General features: G+C 39.2%; 1 protein-coding gene across 1 annotated transcript in view; it reads right to left on the bottom strand.

Annotated features, from left to right (window-relative positions):
• MAN1A2 (mannosidase alpha class 1A member 2) overlaps positions 1–17,443 on the bottom strand; it is a 151,114-nt gene that overhangs the window by 112,438 nt on the left and 21,233 nt on the right. The window contains exon 2 of the mRNA XM_074896783.1: positions 10,862–11,117. Coding sequence (XP_074752884.1) covers positions 10,862–11,117 — 256 coding nt within the window. The remainder of the gene's footprint in view (positions 1–10,861; positions 11,118–17,443) is intronic.

Raw genomic sequence — 17,443 nt, 5'->3', positions numbered from 1 at the left:
CGGCCAAAGTGCTATTTGCACAGTTTTCATTCTAATATATCCATTGAAAATTACTTTACCAAGAGGCTTGATCAAAAAGACTCCATCCTTACTTTACACAGGTTTTACTCATTCAGTAAAAGATAAGCATTAATAAAGGCAGTGAAACCAAATTTAAAGCCAACTTAGCTCTTCTCAATATGCTGAATTACATTTGAGAATCCAGAACATAGAGAACACAAATAGCGTGCAAACAAAACCACTTAATAAACAATGTGCATGTATGCATATGTATAGATACAAATACTTTTTAATATATATTTTTATATATATTTTATACAAAACACACACATTGCAGGGACTGTCATCTTAAATACTGAAAAAGATAGGTGATAATACTTATCGTGCTTCATTTTGATTGGGATCAAAGCCAGGACCAGTGAGCTACAAAATACAATGTAAAACTCTTAACACAATAGACATGTATTACTAAAAACTGATGTCCTAACCAACTAGAATTCCAAGTAAGTTTGATCAAGAAAACAAAGTGTCAGCAATAAGGAAATTGTTCTAAATTGGGTGTAGATGCTGAAAAAGTCCCCTAGTTGCAGAAAGCAGCCTATTTGGCCGGATCAGAAACACTGCAATTACAAAAAAATAAATTAGATCAGCAGTGAAAGTTGTATGAAAAGTAACTACAAAAAGAGGAGTTATGCAGCATGAGAAGACCTCTACATGATTAAGTATTTCTTTTTTCTGCACAGCTCCTTTCTCAATAAGCACACAAAACAGAAATCAGGTAAAAAGGACACTTACTATTTTTAACCCGATTTCTTAAGAGAATAAGACTTATGCAATCTTGCTGTCTGTACATATGTCTTTTGCCACACACGTCTGCACTAGCCTTTGAATCCATTCTCTCATTCCAAACCTGATTTTACAGAGTTGGAGGAACCAGATACTTGAGACCTACTCTTATTTTCTTTGGGGGGGGGGGGGGGGGGGGGGCAGTGTGTAGGGACAGGGACAGGGGGAAGAGAAAAGGAAAAAATATCTGCTGCGGCTAGATAAGGTAGACCGACAAATTAGCACCCCTACTGAGAGAGGAAGGCAGTTATGATCCAAGCCTTTATTCATTCAGAGGGGCAGCATTTAGTATGCAGGTAGCTCTAAACCAAGCACAGGACACACTGCAATTCATGCAGTCAAGTAAGAAGGTAAGAGAGCATTCACAGCAATGTGTGCACAGGAAGAGAGTGGTATAAGGGGATGTAGGTTCAAAAATCCATAGGAAACCTTAGTTTTGCTGCTTATAAAACAGCCTATTACTTTTCAACATTATTGGTAGCCTCTTGAGCATCATCCAGAGATCATTATGAAAATACATTTTAATCACTTGTCTTCTTGGCGCAATTCTAAAAGTATTTCCAAAATTGCTTCCACTAATGTTAAATAAATTATCTTCCTACCTCCCCTTCTAAGAAGCAACATATTACAAGTCACATTTTAAAAGAGGATAACTGAAAGTTTTGCTGAAGGCCACAGTAAATTCACTGGTAAATGAACTCAAGTCAGAACATCCCCAGCTTCCCAGACAGAACCTTGTTCCTCACTTGCTCAAAGCATCCAGATTTAACAGCAACTCATCCTTGCAGGTACCAGATGGAGCAAGTGCTCTTTAATTGTGGCCCCTATGCTCTCTTGATACCCATCTCAACAACTTTTTCTTAAATTTCTTTCTCTGTTTCTTTTTATCAGAAAGCCATGACAAGCAGGACAGAACCAATGTTTAGCTGTGTTGAAAACAGTTTATCAGAAAGTAGTAAATTATCTCCTTGCTATCCCACCTCATTAAACATAACAGCTTTTAAACTGCACAAGAAGTAAGCATGCTACAGCCAGCAGCTTCAGTCACTTCACAACTATCTTATTTGTGTGAACACACCTCCTTTGAGCCAAATTTCAAAAATCTGTGTACAATTAGCACTGCGTAATTACATCACTGCATACCACAACAAATACAGAACAAGCAGTAGAACAGAAGCTCCAGAGAACTCAGATTTTCCAGTCTGTCTTTGAAAGCTAGAACATAAAAACTATTTTGCTCTTAAGCTTACTAGATGTGCTTGTGTAACATTCTGGAGAAGCTTTCTTCTAGCTGACAGGCTTAGCCAACAAACACCCTATCACAGAGTGGCTAGAGTTGAAAGGGACCTCTGGAAGTCATCTGGTCCAACCCGCAACTCAAGCATGGTAATATGGAGCAAGCTGCCAAGGTCCATACCCACTCTTCTCTAAGGAGGGAGACTCCACAACTTACTGGGCAACCCGCCCCAGTGCTTGGTCACCCTCACAGTAAACAAGACATTCTCATGTTCAGATGGAGCTTCTCGTCTTTCAGTTTGTGCTCATCGTCTCTTGTCCTGGCACTGGGTACCACCAAAAAGAGTCTGGCTTCGTCCTCTTTGCACTCTTCCTTCAGGTATTTATGTATAATTGGAAGATCCCCCTGAGCCTTCTCTTGTCCAGGACAAACAGCCTCAACCCTTCCTCAGATGAGAGATGCTCCAGTCCCTTAACCATCTTTGTGGCTCTTTGCCAGACTCTCTCCAGCATGTCCATGTGTGTCTCATACCGGGGAGCCCAGAACTGGACACAGCACTCCAGGTATGACCTCACCAGAGCTGAGTAGAGGGGAAGGATCACCTCCTTCAAACTCCTGGCAATACTTTGTCAAATGCAGCCCACAATAAAAATTAGCCATCTTTACCAGAAGGGTGCACTGCTGGCTCCTGTTCAACCTGGTCCACTAGGACCCCAAGTCCTTTTCTGCAAAGCTGCTCCACAGTTCATAGGGTTGTTCCTCCCCAGATGCAGGACATAATCACAAAATTGTCTAGGTTGGAAAAGACCTTGAAGATCATCCAGTCCAACCATCAACCCAACATTAACAGTTCCCAAGTACACCACATACCTCAGTGCTAAGTTGACCCTACTCAAACACCTCCAGGGATGGGGACATCCCCCCTGCCCAGGGCAGCCCATTCCAACACCCAACAACCCCTTCTGCGAAGAAATACTTCCTAAGAGCCAGTCTAAACTTTCCCTGGCGCAGCTTGAGGCCATTCCTTCTTGTCCTATCACTTGTTCCTTGGTTCAAGAGACTCATCTCCAGTTCTCTGCAACCACCTTTCAGGGAGTTGTAGAGGGCCAGGAGGTCTCCCCTCAGCCTCCTCCAGACTAAACTCCCCCAGTTCCCTCAGCCGCTCCCCATCACACCTGTGCTCCAGACCCTGCACCAGCTCCATTGTCCTTCTCTGGACACGCTCGAGTCGTTCAATGGCCTTTTTGGAGTGAGGGGCCCAAAACTGAACCCAGTCATTGAGATGCAGCCTCACCAGTGCCAAGTACAGGGGTAAAGATCCCTTCCCTGTCCCTGCTGGCCACAGTATTTTTGATGCAAGCCAGGATGCCATTGGCCGCCTTGGCCACTTGGGCACACTGCTGGCTCATGTTCAGCCGGCTGTCAATCAATACCCTCAGGTCCCTCTCTGACTAGCCTCCAGCCACTCCTGCCCAAGCCTGTAGTGCTGCTAGGTGTTGTTGTGGCCGTTAAGTAAGTGCTAAGGACTTAGCACTTGCCCTCACTGAACCACATGAGGTTCCTGTCAGACCATTTCTCCAGCCTGCTGAGGTCCCTCCTGGTGGCAGCACGATGCTCTGGCATATCAACCTCTCCCTCCAGTTTTGTCATCAGCCAACTTGCTGAGGGTATGTCCCTCATCCAGACCATTAAGGAGGACGTTGGACAGGATCAGCCCCAGTATTGACTCCTGGGGTACACCATGAGTTACTGGACCCCAAACAGACTTCCAGTAACTGATCACCACCTCCTGGGCCCAGCCATTCAGACAGTTTTCAACGCACCATGATGCTTATCCAGCTCATACTTCATCAGCTTCTCTGTGAGGATTTTATGGGAGACAGTGCCAAAAGCCTTACACCTCAGTCTAGGTAGACAATATCCACGCCTACCCCTCATCTAAGCCAGTTATTTCATCATACAAGTTTATTAAGCAAGTCAACCATTACTTCCCCTTTGTCAGTCCACACTGGCAACTCCCAATCACCTCATTCATGGGTCTGAGAATAGTTTCCAGGATTAGCTGCTCCATCAGCTTTCCAACGATCAAGGTAAGGCTGACCATCTTGATAGTTCCTTGGGTCCTCCTTCTTGTCCTTCCTGAAGACAGGAATGACATATGCTTTCCTCCAGTCTTTGGGCACTTCTCTCAATCACCATGATCATTCAAAGATTATCAAGACGTCTCACAATGACATCAGCCAGCTCTCTTAGCACTCCAGGTACATCCCATCATGCTTATGTATGTACAGCTTGCTTCAGTATCCCTTCACTTGATCCTCCTCCACTAAGGGTACATCTTTCTTGCTCCAGACATTCTCAGTGGTCACCAGGGCCTGGGATTCTTATCAATCCAGATTAAGACAAAAAAGGACCTCAGCTTTTTCCATGTCCTCTGTCACCAGGTCCATTGCCTCATTCAGCAGTGGGCCCACATATGCTTTAACCTTCCTTTTGTCATCTGTTTAATTACAGAAGCCCTCCATGTTGGCTTTGACATCCCTTGCCAGATTTGCTTGCAGTAGGGCTTTGGCTTTCCTAACCCCATCTCTGCAAGCTCAGATAGTATCTCTGTATTCCTCCCCAGTAAACTGCCCTTGCTTCCACCTTCTTTACACTTCCCTTCTGTGTTTGAGTTCTGAAAGAGCTCCTGGCATTTTTTGTCTGACTTGCTGCTCACTGGGATGAACCGCTCTTGAGCTTGGTGGAAGTGATACTTCAATATTAACCAGCTTTCTTGGGCTCCTCTTCCCTCCAGGACCTTATGCCACAGGACTCTACCAAGCAGATCTTTGAAGAGGCTGTTAAAGGATTTTACCAGACTGTGGGTATCTCTAGGCTTACTTCATTAACAACTCAGAGTTGGGCCATCACCTCAGTGAGTGGCAACAGCTGACAGAAAGCATCTTATATTTTTATGATTCTTCATAACATGTAATACAATACTAATTCATCATCAATTTCAAAAGTCCATTATATTCCACAGCTCCGGTTCTTCTCTTCTGACATTGCTGCTCACTGATGCAGTCTTCGGTCATCATGGCTACTTGTCAGTATTGTTCCTAGAGCACCTGTGCATACTGCATTGAACTGTTAGTAGGTTCCTAGAACACCTGTGCTGTATAAAACTATCTATTTATTAATATTCCTGCTATTAATAATATCCTAAGAGAAAAGAGATTTCTAAAGCTTATTCCTTTTACAGAGGCCAAAGTCCACTCTCCTGAAGTTCAAGGTTGTGAGCCTGCTTTCTGCCCTTCTCCCTCCTTTCAGAATCCTAAACTCCACTATCTCATACTCCCTACTGCTGCCTTTGAACTTCATGTCCCCAACAAAACCTTCCTTCTTTGTAAGTATGAAGTTTAGCAGAGCACCTCTCCTTGTTGGCTTTGCTATCATTTGGAGGAGTAAGCTGTTATCAACACCCTGCAGAAGACTTCTGAACTGCTTATGCCCTGCTGTGTTGTGTCTCCAGCAGATACTGGGTTGAAGTCAGCCACGAAGGCCAGGGCCTGCAAACACGACACTGAAGAGTGCATCATTCACTTGTTATTCCTGATAGAGTGGCCTATAGCAGACACACACTACAACATCATCCATACCAGTCTGCTCTTTAATCCTTACCCATAAACTTTCGGTTTATCATCCATCCTCAGGCAGAGCTCCAGGCGCTCCAGCTGCTCTTTCACATAAAAGGCAAATTCACCCCTTCATTTTCCTGGCCCATTTTTCATAAAGAGTCTGTATGCTTCCAGTGCAACATTCCAGTCACGTAGGTCATCCCACCACATCTCCATCCACCTCCACATCTTCCAACAAGATGCAACTGCACACAGATCTGACTCATTCCTCTCACTGCACACATTATTGTACATGCGCTTCAGAGAGGGACCTTGGCACGCTGATTTCCCAGAAATGGTTTGGGGCATTTCTCCATAATGGTGCCTTGTAGGCACTTCCTCACTTACATGCAAACGCTAGAGGTGACCCTGCTTAAGCCTTGTTTTCTTGATTTTGTGATCCCTTTCTGACACACTACTGCAGACCTTTTGCTCATCCACGCTGTCAGTCACTCCCTCATAGGGCTGGTAGTTACTCTTCCCCCTCCCACTGTGTCTAGTTCAAAGCCCTCCTTACAAGGTCAACCATCCTGCTGGCAAAGATCCCTTCACGTTGCCACAGTGAGGTTGGTCCCATCTCTCCCAGGCAGACCCTGCAAACAGGGTCCTGTGGTTGTAGAACCCAAAACCCTGTTGCACACACCAGCTCTACAACCAACTGCTGATGTACGTTGCCAGTGCCCTCCTCATACCCCTTACCCTTACTGGTAGGATCAAGGAAACCACTACCCAGGCCCCCACGTCCCTGACAATCACCCCCAGAGCTCTGTAGTCAGTACATATACAAAACTGATATATGTAATACAATACATACTTACTTGTATGTAAATATTGTACATTCATAATTTCAACACTTCTCAAAGCAAACACCTATGGACTGGAAGAATCCAAGAACTCAAACCAAGTATTTCAATGTTTAAAAAAGTTATATATAGAATATCCTGCATAAAAATTAGTACCATTAATGAGTACTAATTTTGTGTATTTTAACAGGTATCCAAAATGAACTCTGGCAGTGAGACAATACTGTGAACTCTTAAGGTGAAGTGAAAAAAAAACTGAACCTGAGTAGGGTGAAAAGAATTGTAAAATTTTCCTCATAAATTTAACTTCACAAGGAAACAAAACTCATTAAAAATAGCACTACGTAATGATTACACTTAAGCTGAAAAAATTAATATTCTGAACACCATTTAAAGGACATAACGGAAATTAAGTGCCAAAAATCCCAAGCACTCATGCGATTTATATTTAATTTAACTTGGAAAGGAAGACAATGACTTCCAAAAGATGAGTTTTGCTCTTAATTTCTTTGCATTAACCACAATAAAAAGACACATCTTTTGAAAATTATACATTTACCCTCTTATAAAACCATTTTCTCACCTTTCACTTAGTATGAAAAAAAAAATCACTAAAATATTAATACAAATCTAAAGTGTGGCAGCAAGAATAATTTTCAGATGCCTTTACTCTTAAAATACCAGTTAATTAAAAACCATAGCATTTTTAAAAAGCCAGACGGCTAGCTAATATACTTAACATACTTTGTAGCACTTATGTACATGCTTTGTAGCACTTACAGTAAGCAGGTGGAAAACCTTTACTTCTCAAAGTTGTCACGGTGCATCTAAAGTAATCAAACAACTCATAGATGGTCCTTATTGAACCGAATTAAAAGCTTGTTAAAAGAATACAGACAATTTATACAATTCTGTGAATTAGTTACAACTGAGAATACAATGCAACACTAAATATAAATACCAAAAGATACAAAAAAACCAAAACCAGGAGATGAAGATTATGCTCCTGCATAACCTTAAGAAGTTCCCTCTCTGTGCTCAGTAAACATTCTCTTATACAAAGCTTTCAAATGCTTTACAAAGCCCAAGATCATTACATGAATTATTTTTACTTTTATATGCACTTAAAAATCATAATATGTATTTTTAAATATTTAAGTACTGCAAAACCACCCTTATAGAAAGATCCATTAAAAAAAGACTTAACCAAAGTGTTCTTTGGAAAGTAAAATTACTAATAAATTTTCTGTAAAAATGACAGAAACTAGATTCCCATTGGAAGATTTTCCAGCCTTCCTCCCAACTGTAGAGACCCATGTGCACGTTACATTATGTTGTCTCCAACAGTCAGCCCAATTCTACCTAGTTTTTCACCATTTGATACTAGCCAAAATAGGCTGTATAGATTCATTCATTTTGTGAATTTAAACAGTCTAAAGCTGTTCTGTGAGAGTGAAGTTCCTCAAATACACCTCAGGACACTTCAAAGTGAACCAAGGCATGAGCCAAATGCCTTCTCAATACCACCTGGAATTCTGAAGCCAGATACACAGCCTCCAAAGACCTAGGAGCTTCCCTGTGCTAATATTTTGGTCTCAATCCAGACAACCATAACGTCTTGCATGTCAGAAATGCTATAAATGCTAGGTGTTAACCTATGTTAGAGATATTGTCTCCTGGAACCTGTTCTTTTTTTACTAAGTCTGTATCTCATCTATGAAGACTATTTGTTTTAGTCTACACTGGTTACAAAAAACAGTGAGAGAAGACCTCAGTGATGATCACAGCATATTTCAAAATGAACTCTGCATCTCTAGAATTGCTGCAGCCTTCTGTGATACATGAGATGCTGTCAAAAACGGGTTTCAGGCAAAATATTACTCCTCTGACACTGTTGATATGTTTTATCTCAGCCATACTACATTAATTGCAGTGTAGCAGATGCCAAAATCCAGAAGTAGACCTAGAGGCCAAACAAAAACGACAATGTACCAACAATGGGTTCTTCAGCATTATCATTTGTCCATTCTCACTAGCAGACCTTCCACTCCTGTATTCTACACCTTCACACATCTAGCTGTAGAAGTGATAATCTGCTGCCTTGCATCAAAGAATTTAAAAATTCTGGAGATCATCTGGTAGCTACAGTACTAGCAAGACTGACTCAACAAAGGTAATTCACACAAAGACAAATTTCAGTCATACTAGTAGGATCCTGGACTGTTTAAGCACAGTGGTCACACTATTGAAGACTGGTCAGTACAAAGCTATGATTACCCTAACTGAAATACTTACCCACCTAATACATAGTCCCATAAAATCTTTAGTCTGGCTATGAAAAGCTACACTTCAGAAACCACAACAGAAGTTATGCAAAAAAAACCCCAAGCTTGTCAGTGTGACTCACATGTAGGCCAATCACAAAAAAAAAAAAAAAGAGTATGCCTCTTACAGAAGAAGATTTGTGGCAGCTAAGGATCACTAGAGCTACCACCTGGTGATCCCTACTCACAAGCTACCCTGGATTCCTTATTCACAAATTGTTACACCTTCAGGTTTAGATCAGCAAGAATTGTTCAAACTTTACTACTTATTCATGTCACCAAGAAAATTTCCGTTCCAGTGAGAGCCTTCTCAACTCCTCTGAATCTACATTCTGACCAAACAATAGCAGAAATGCAAGTACTAATCTTCAACCCTCCCTCCAATTCTAGGCATTATCTATCTATATAGGAACTTTAGTGGATTATTTCTTCCAGTTAATTCTTCACTGTTAGCTGTGCTCAAGTACTTTCACATTACTTGATCAAGTCAGTTCTATTCTACCCATTAAATCCATCAGTGTCTAACTCAAAGGTATTTAAATACAGTAATCTATAGTTAAACTTAAGTGCTGACAGCAACATGACCATACCATTCACTGTTCATCTTCACCCTACACAAGACACTTTGAAAAGCAAGATCTTCTGTCTGTTCTCACTGAAAATGTTTGAGAAGAGAGTTTTGAAAAGCAATAGAGCCTTTTGAAATCCACAATTCAGTGCTGTCCTTTGGGAAATAGCCCTAACCAGCCAGGGTGAATGCAGACCAGTATTCCACACACAACTTCTTGGTCAAAAGTGCTTCTACAGTAGCCACTAACAGAACAGGCACGCCTTCCAGGGAAGGATTTGCTATCTGGGAGATTCAAATAGTGATACAGGTCCATGCTGTATCACTCACATATCATAAGCAGTTATTCATTACTTGGTAAGAGTGGATTTTGTCTAGTCATCATTAACATTCAAAGTAAAATTCCAACTTGGGTGATCTACATGCAGTATGGCACATACTCCAGCTGCAACTCCTCTCTATCAGGACAACAGGTGGATGACTGACGTATTTTTTGGTTTTCTGAGTGAATTAAACTCAGATTAAAAGATTCAACTGATGTAACTACTATGTGGACCTGGATGCTCTTTAGTTACAGAGCCTGTGCTTGTTTACCTCTGGCCTGAACCACTCGTGCTTGTTAACCCAATTTTTAGGCATAAAACTAATCAGATTGCAGGAACGAAAAAGATAGCTGCACAGTGTTTCTGCCATACTAGTTAGAAGCACAGACTCAGAAAAGCCTGGCAATAATAATAGGAAATCAGCATTACCATGGCAAGAGAAGACAATAAATCTCATGGCCAACAAGGACTGGAAAGGATAAGACCAGAAACAGCAATTCCCATAGCATAAACTGCCACAGAACCAAAAGCCTAAGCCAACATCTTCCATTTGAATGTTTTACAGATAAACAAGGCTATCTACTTAAACGAATCTAGTTTTTTAGACCCATTTTTTAAACTGACTTCTTTTGAGAAGTATGTGATAATTTGGTAATTTGCAAGTTTCAGCAGCAAGTCATTTTCTTCTATCTTTTCAATCCACTTTTTAAACATTTAAAAATATCTTGTGACAAACTAACATATCCTGTTATTTGAATGGAATCTGACAAAGTCAAGCTCTGTTTTAAAGATGCACTTCTTGCTATTCCATGTGTTAATGACAAACTCACTTTGAACCCATACCACTAAATTGAAGAAGACCTTAAAATCATTTTTAAGTTGATATCCAGTGAAATATTAACACCCCAACACCAGGAAAACACATGCAATAATGCTGATGTTCATTAATACTTGTGCACTTTTAGCTTACTGTTTATTAAAAAGATTTGTAGTCCTATTTCTCTTTTATTTTTAACAGAAATCATAACAGGAACTAAATGCCATATAAATAACTGCTATCAGATACAAGAACGGGTGGGACCACATCATCATCATCTTTACCTCTTTAATTTTGTTCCTCTTCTCTCGGATATCCGGGTCTGCTGGTTCTCCGCTGTTTATCCCTATAAGATTTGGTAAAGGAACAGGGGGCAGTGGCTTGCTGTCTTTCTTTTTCAACTCTTGCACTACTTTGTTCTTTTCTGTCTGAATCTCAGCTTGAATCTCATCCCGTGATTTCTTCAATTTCTCCTTAGCCTCTTCCAGAGCCTTTTCATGATCTGCTCGGATCTTATTTCTCAGACGTTCCTCTTCTTCTCTAGAGACACAAATGCTAGTCAGGATCTCATTACTAAAAACACATTGCTTATAAACAAACTCAGCTTCAAAACAGAAGCCACATCACAAATTGGTTTACTCTAATGATTCAGATGAGTGTACTGAATTATGTTAGTGCACAATCCTACACTATTTTTGCCATTAACCCTATTAGAAGAACACTACACGCATCAGCAACACTATTTTAGAAAATCAAATCATATACGGGTTTTCTAGATTACATCTCAGCACCTCTGCTTGTCTGCTCAAGAATTTATAGAGAGGAAAAGCCCTACATCCTGTACTTCAACTACAGGATGCATGCAAAGGCACATCTAGCAATCATTCACTTAAAGAAATCAGAAAGGCTCTTCCTTGCCTTCTACACAATAAATATATCATACACAACTTGCCAAGTTCTGAAGCAACCACTAAAAAAAAAAAAAAAAGAAATAGCAGTCACTCTCTTTACTAATGCTGAGGTGTGCGCTTCCAGAGCTGCAAATCCCACCACAGCATGTTTTGTCTTGAATTCAGAACTCATTCCAATCAGTACAGTCCATGAACGTCACAAATTAAATGCAGAGTTAATTATAAAGCCATTTAGGAACATAAGAGCTTTTAGTAAAACATGTTTTTGAAACTCACTGTCAACAAAACCAATATAATCTTAGTTCTAAGCACAATCTTCCATCATGACCTTTAATGATACGTAAAAGTTTTGCAATTCATACACAAAATGAAGGGTGTTGAGTTAAACAAGAGGTTATTCTAACCACAGCCAAAAATGGCCAATTCCAGTCCTAAAATATTTTAAGGCATCAGAAAGGTACACATCAAACTCTCAATATAACACAATCTTTTCAAACTTTAAAACACAGAGTTACTTAGTGACTAATAGAAGCCAAAATAGGTGTAAGGATTTAAAACAAGCACTACTTACAAAAAATCCCTACGATCTCTTCCTGTTTCCTCCCCCAGGCAAAAATACTTTTTCCTCAAAGAGCATTAAGGAGAAGACAGTGGATGATGGAAAGGAAAGAAGGCAAGCAGCAAACCATGAAAAAAACATCAAGCTTGGCCTAAGTTCTAGGAGAAACTTGACCCATATTACATGTTTTTTCAGGTATACCGGAAAAAAACAATGAAAAGGAGTAGCCACCATTTGAAATGTGAAAATTAGAAGAGTTCAATTGGAAGGTACCTAAAGCGATCATCTAGTCTAATGGCAATTAAAAGTCAATACAAAGTTTACTGAAAAACTAAACATAAGACTGACACCAAACACTGACAACAAAAAAAAAAGTGTCTGTATATTTAAATTGGGATATTTTCCTACAAAAGTTATTAAAAATATTTGACAAAGTCTATGATTAACTGATAATGTTTCCAGAGATTCAAACAAATTTTCAGTAACTTGCTGTGGTGCTGTGTTGGAATATTTGTGTATATTTGGAACATATCTTACTAAGCTTTGCAAGTATAATAGAACTGTTTTTGTTAATCTCACAGATTGTGTCTATTATAGAGCACTGCTTCACCTTTACAAAAAAAAAAAGGACAAAGAATTAAGCTAATAATGATTAACTTGCATAGAGTTATGATACAACAGTATCAGAGCAGTCCCACTAGACTGGTCAATTTTATTCAAGGTTTATGACTGCTACAGTCCTCTGACTAAGGAGAGCTTATTTTAAGCCAATGTGCAATAAACCAAGCTTTTAGTTCCAGAAATTCACATTTCAATCCTCCAGTGCACTAGCCCTGACTGCTATTTCTAAACATCCAGCATATTTTTAAGTTAAATTTTATACACCTCTAGGCTCCAGTCTTCAGCTTGGGCTCAAAAGCTCAAACAGAGACTAATTTTTTCAGGCATGTGTTTTATTCTCAGTTTGACAAAGTCTGACATCACTTGACATCATCCATAAAATAACGTTCCAGTTTACAGGCCAATGTGCATATCATGCAGGGGAAAAATCATGGTACTCTTAACATAAATGCTCTCAGAAAAATGCTTTGTTACACAAAGTGTGTTTTATCAGCCCTTAATAGCACATAAGAAAAAAACTTAAGATCTCATTATAAAAAAATAGTAGCATTATTACCTTTCAATATTTCAGTAGCAGAAATACAGTGCAATGTTTTAACAGATGCACTGACTGAGAGGCATTCAAACTGAAGTTCTTCAGCTGCTCTTCTCAATATGAGCCATGTCACATCCGTATTTCTTCCAAACAATAAAAAATGAAATCCAAGCTCATTAACACTGTTGAATGGTAACAGTCATTCTCTCCCTCAACTACAGAGCAAAGAAACAACTTTCAAAGTGGCAAAAGACAAGTCTAAACAGAGAAAATACAAGTAATACCATTTAGGATAACTTTTTCTTCTACTGTGACCAATTTATGGGGGAAATTAACTTTCCTGTATTCCTGTAAAAGTTACATTCTATTGTGGCAGCAATGTGTTCAATTCCGTAACAAAAGCAGCTGAACATTTCTATTCACTGAAGATTTGAAACCCTAGTTGTGTTATCTGGAAAGTTTTTCCAAGGCTAGCAGAGGGCTCTGTGTAAGATGCAACTAGAGAGAATGAGGTCGCCAGAATGAGACATCATTCCCCACAGTCATGTTCTCACCAAGAGACAGCATGCTGTACAGGAGCCAAAGAGGTGGCTTACAGAGAATGAGAAATAGGAAGCATTCCTGAACATTTAAGTATCAAAATAATTCAGTGTGGAGATAATGTATTTCGGAAATGTGTTTCTCATTTTCAAAACTCAGTTTCTGGAGACAAGTGACAGCCTTTACCTTCTGACTAGATCTACTAACATTTTGTTGATAGATATTGAAATTCTTTTTACAAAAGATCAACCATCACTGAAAAACCTGAATGTATCCCATACCTTAATAAAAAGATATTCAAGGTTTAATAACAAGATATTCCACATTAATCTAATTTGAAGATGGTGCTTTACAGTGACTGTATTTTATTCATAAATAGAAATGGTTTTGGTAAAACCCATGGTTAACGTGCATGTCTCCAAATACAATCCCATTGTGTGAAAAAGATTAATGATGTTTGAGTAGTTAGAGTGAGTCAGACTCACTAAAACGAGTCACTGGTGATATGCTTTGTGCACCTTCAGGATTTTGCACCATCAAGATCAAGTGCCATGAAGAGATTGCCTTTACCTTTCCTTTAAGTTTTCAGTCCCAGGTGCTGCATACAACAGTAAAAATAAAAGTTCCATCACTCTACCAACTTCATCTATTTCTAGATTCAAACTGCATGAAAGAACCATAAATTGGAAAACAGGTTTTGAACTCCTGTCTGTTTACACTACAGGAACCACTATATAAACATACAAAAGCTGTTGATTTCTATAGCACTATAATCCAATTAGAGTCATTAAGGAGGTTTGAATGACAGTCTACTTCCCTTCAGTCACCCAGCAGAATACCGAAGTGTTTGAAGAAAATACACAGAGACTCAGAGATGAAAAATTCCAGCGCTAACTGTATGATCAGCTCCAAATCTTCCAGGAAGTGACATTTTGAGACAAACATAAGAAAACAGTAAGATGAAGATAAAGGTCAACAGGTTTTTGAGGGAGTTTACAGGAGATAGTACAAGAGCTTCTTCTGCAGACAGATATCCTCTATGCAATTACCAATGATGGACAGCATGAGCTACAAGAACTGTCATATTCTACATTCCAGCTGAAGACATATTTTACCAAATATATTCAAGTATATGACCCTCATGGAAGAAAAAAATCACACCCCTAAATACCAATATCACGTTTCTTTTGACTTCTTAAGCAACAAGAACTAAGTAAAAATACAGGATAAATTTAAGAAGGTGAGAAGATTGGAATGCATGAGCAGTTGATATACCCACCCTCCCACCCCTTCAGGTCATACCCAAACAACAAGCAACTCCCCATCCAGGTGAATAGTCAGCAACAGTTTAATGCATGTAAATAGCACTACATTCAAATACTCAGAGTTAAAGAGACCTCAAAAAGGATTAATCTAAAAATATAAAATATTGGAAAGGATCCCAGCAGAAACACATATACCAAAATGTGTCAAACAGTTTCCCTTATCCACCTACCTACCCCACCCCGCTTCTAGGCAACATAAGCAAACTCTTAAGATAAGAGCATTTTCAATAAATCTTCAAAAAACCATATCTAACAGAAAGCTGCTGTTTCCTTTTAGTCTCCCAAAAAAACTTATTCTGAAGTCTCAAGACAGAGGTTCAAGTGCCATGAAGCTACAGCAGTAGCTACTTTAAAACAAGCAATATTATTAAAAATGATCTGTGATTAGACTATTTTTGCCAAGCAAGAACCATAAATAGACCTAATAATTAGAATCTGAAACTAGAAACAGGTGCAAGATTTTTTTTTAAACAATCACTGTAATTAACTATTGCAGCTGCTTATGCAGGAACACTGCACACTCTCAAAGTATACACGAGCTGTCTAAATGTCATTCAGAAAAGACCACAAATTATAACGCTTGATAACCGAATCACTAACTGAAACTTAATGTGCTTTAATTATGCACAAAGTAGTGAGCCTTCCAAACTTAACAGCTACTAAGGCTTCACTTGCCAAGACAATGACTTTTAATGTAAGTCTGTGATACAACAGGCTCTTTAGAAACTAAATTGCAAAAAAACAAAAATGCTTCCAAATTTCTTCCTAAAATTCAAGATCAAAAAAGGAAACAAAAATTAGAACAGAGTCTAGAAAAGAAAACTGGCCACCAGCAACTGTTCTCTCACACTAAAAAGCAGGCCACTGGATCACTATAGCAAAAGGACAACTAGTTTATTATTTCGATTTTCAGCAGATGGGTAGACAAGAAGTGTTAAAACACATACATATTTGTGTAAGTCTGTCATTCAGAAACAAACCCCTGTATGGAAATTCTGAACTTTTACCTTTTTGTTAAGTTTAATCTTTAACCAGAAACTCCTTTCAGAGACAGAGTGAAACAAACAGATACACACTAACTTAAAAAAACAAAAATCCTTGAGAGTCAGTGACTAAAAAACATTTTGCATGTTAACAAAACTTGCTTTTCCCTCCAATTTTGCAACATCTACACATATTACAACCCCATCATGTTCTCCAAGTATATGAAGGATATATATTCATGATACACAAGGACACTGGAGATACATGTATTGCCCCTCATTGACCAGAAAATTAACACAAACTGGAGATTCATTGAGTAGCTTCTTTCAGACAAAGGTGACAGTAGAATTTATTTCTGTCAAGTAATTAGATTTGCATATGACATTAGTACTGCTCCTCAAACACAAGGAACATAAGACAAGAGTCCTTATTCAAGTCCTCTTATCCCTTTCCATCCAGTTTCAGAAGTTTTTCCTCTTGCTGTCATTACTTCCCCATTGACCTTTTTCATATTCCTATTTCCTGCCTTCCTTTACTATTATTTTTTACCATCTTAGGCTCCACTAGCTTACTTCCTTGGTCTTCTGCAAAGGCATGGCCAACACTCTGAACACCAGTTCTCCTTGCTTCCATCATTCCATTTCTTTGGACCATGCTAGGGAGAGGAGAAAATTAACTTGCTGACACAGGCACTATCTTTTAAGCCTAAATACCACACACACCCCTTAAATTCCATGTAAACCTCCTCCAAACGAAACCTCCTTCCACTTCCGTGCAATAAATGATGTCCCTAACTGATTTCTTTTGCAGCCAAATCTTAGACCAAGAATCCAGGCCTTCAGTCACCTTCACCACTGCTCTCAAAAACTCTCATCTCTATGATGGATGCTCGCAGATCCCATTTCAGATCTGCTCTCCTGTCTAAACCAAGACATCAGTATCTGACATTTCTGCACAGATAGATGGGTGTCACCTTCAAGCCAAATGAACTGTAACTTAATCTTCCTCCCACATCTTTTGTTCAGGAGTGGAAACCTCTCCATTGTCCACATTGCCAGTGTCTGGGCACTCTTCCCATTTGCTTGAACTTGACTACACCTGAATTTTTCTGCTTAGTTTCCATGTATTTTAAACAGCCTTTCTTAACCCATGTAGTTAGAAGCCCTCAGTTTAGTCTTGTTCTGTTCATCCAGCAATTCTGTTAGGAAGACAGTTCACTTAACTACCTGCATACTTACATTGCCTTTTTGTCCTTTTTTTCCTCCTACAAAAACTGTCGTTCATTCTATATATCTTTCTAGGCACAACAGAAAGAAAATATGGTCACTTCTAGATGTACAATATGTTAAATTCACAGATTTCTATGCTGATCATTAAAGGGCAGTGCTGCT

Source organism: Athene noctua, chromosome 1 (genome assembly GCF_965140245.1).
Source record: "Athene noctua chromosome 1, bAthNoc1.hap1.1, whole genome shotgun sequence".
NCBI lineage: Eukaryota > Metazoa > Chordata > Aves > Strigiformes > Strigidae > Athene > Athene noctua.
The sequence above is the reverse complement of the archived record's forward strand: the minus strand, read 5'-3'. Positions and strand labels throughout refer to the sequence as shown.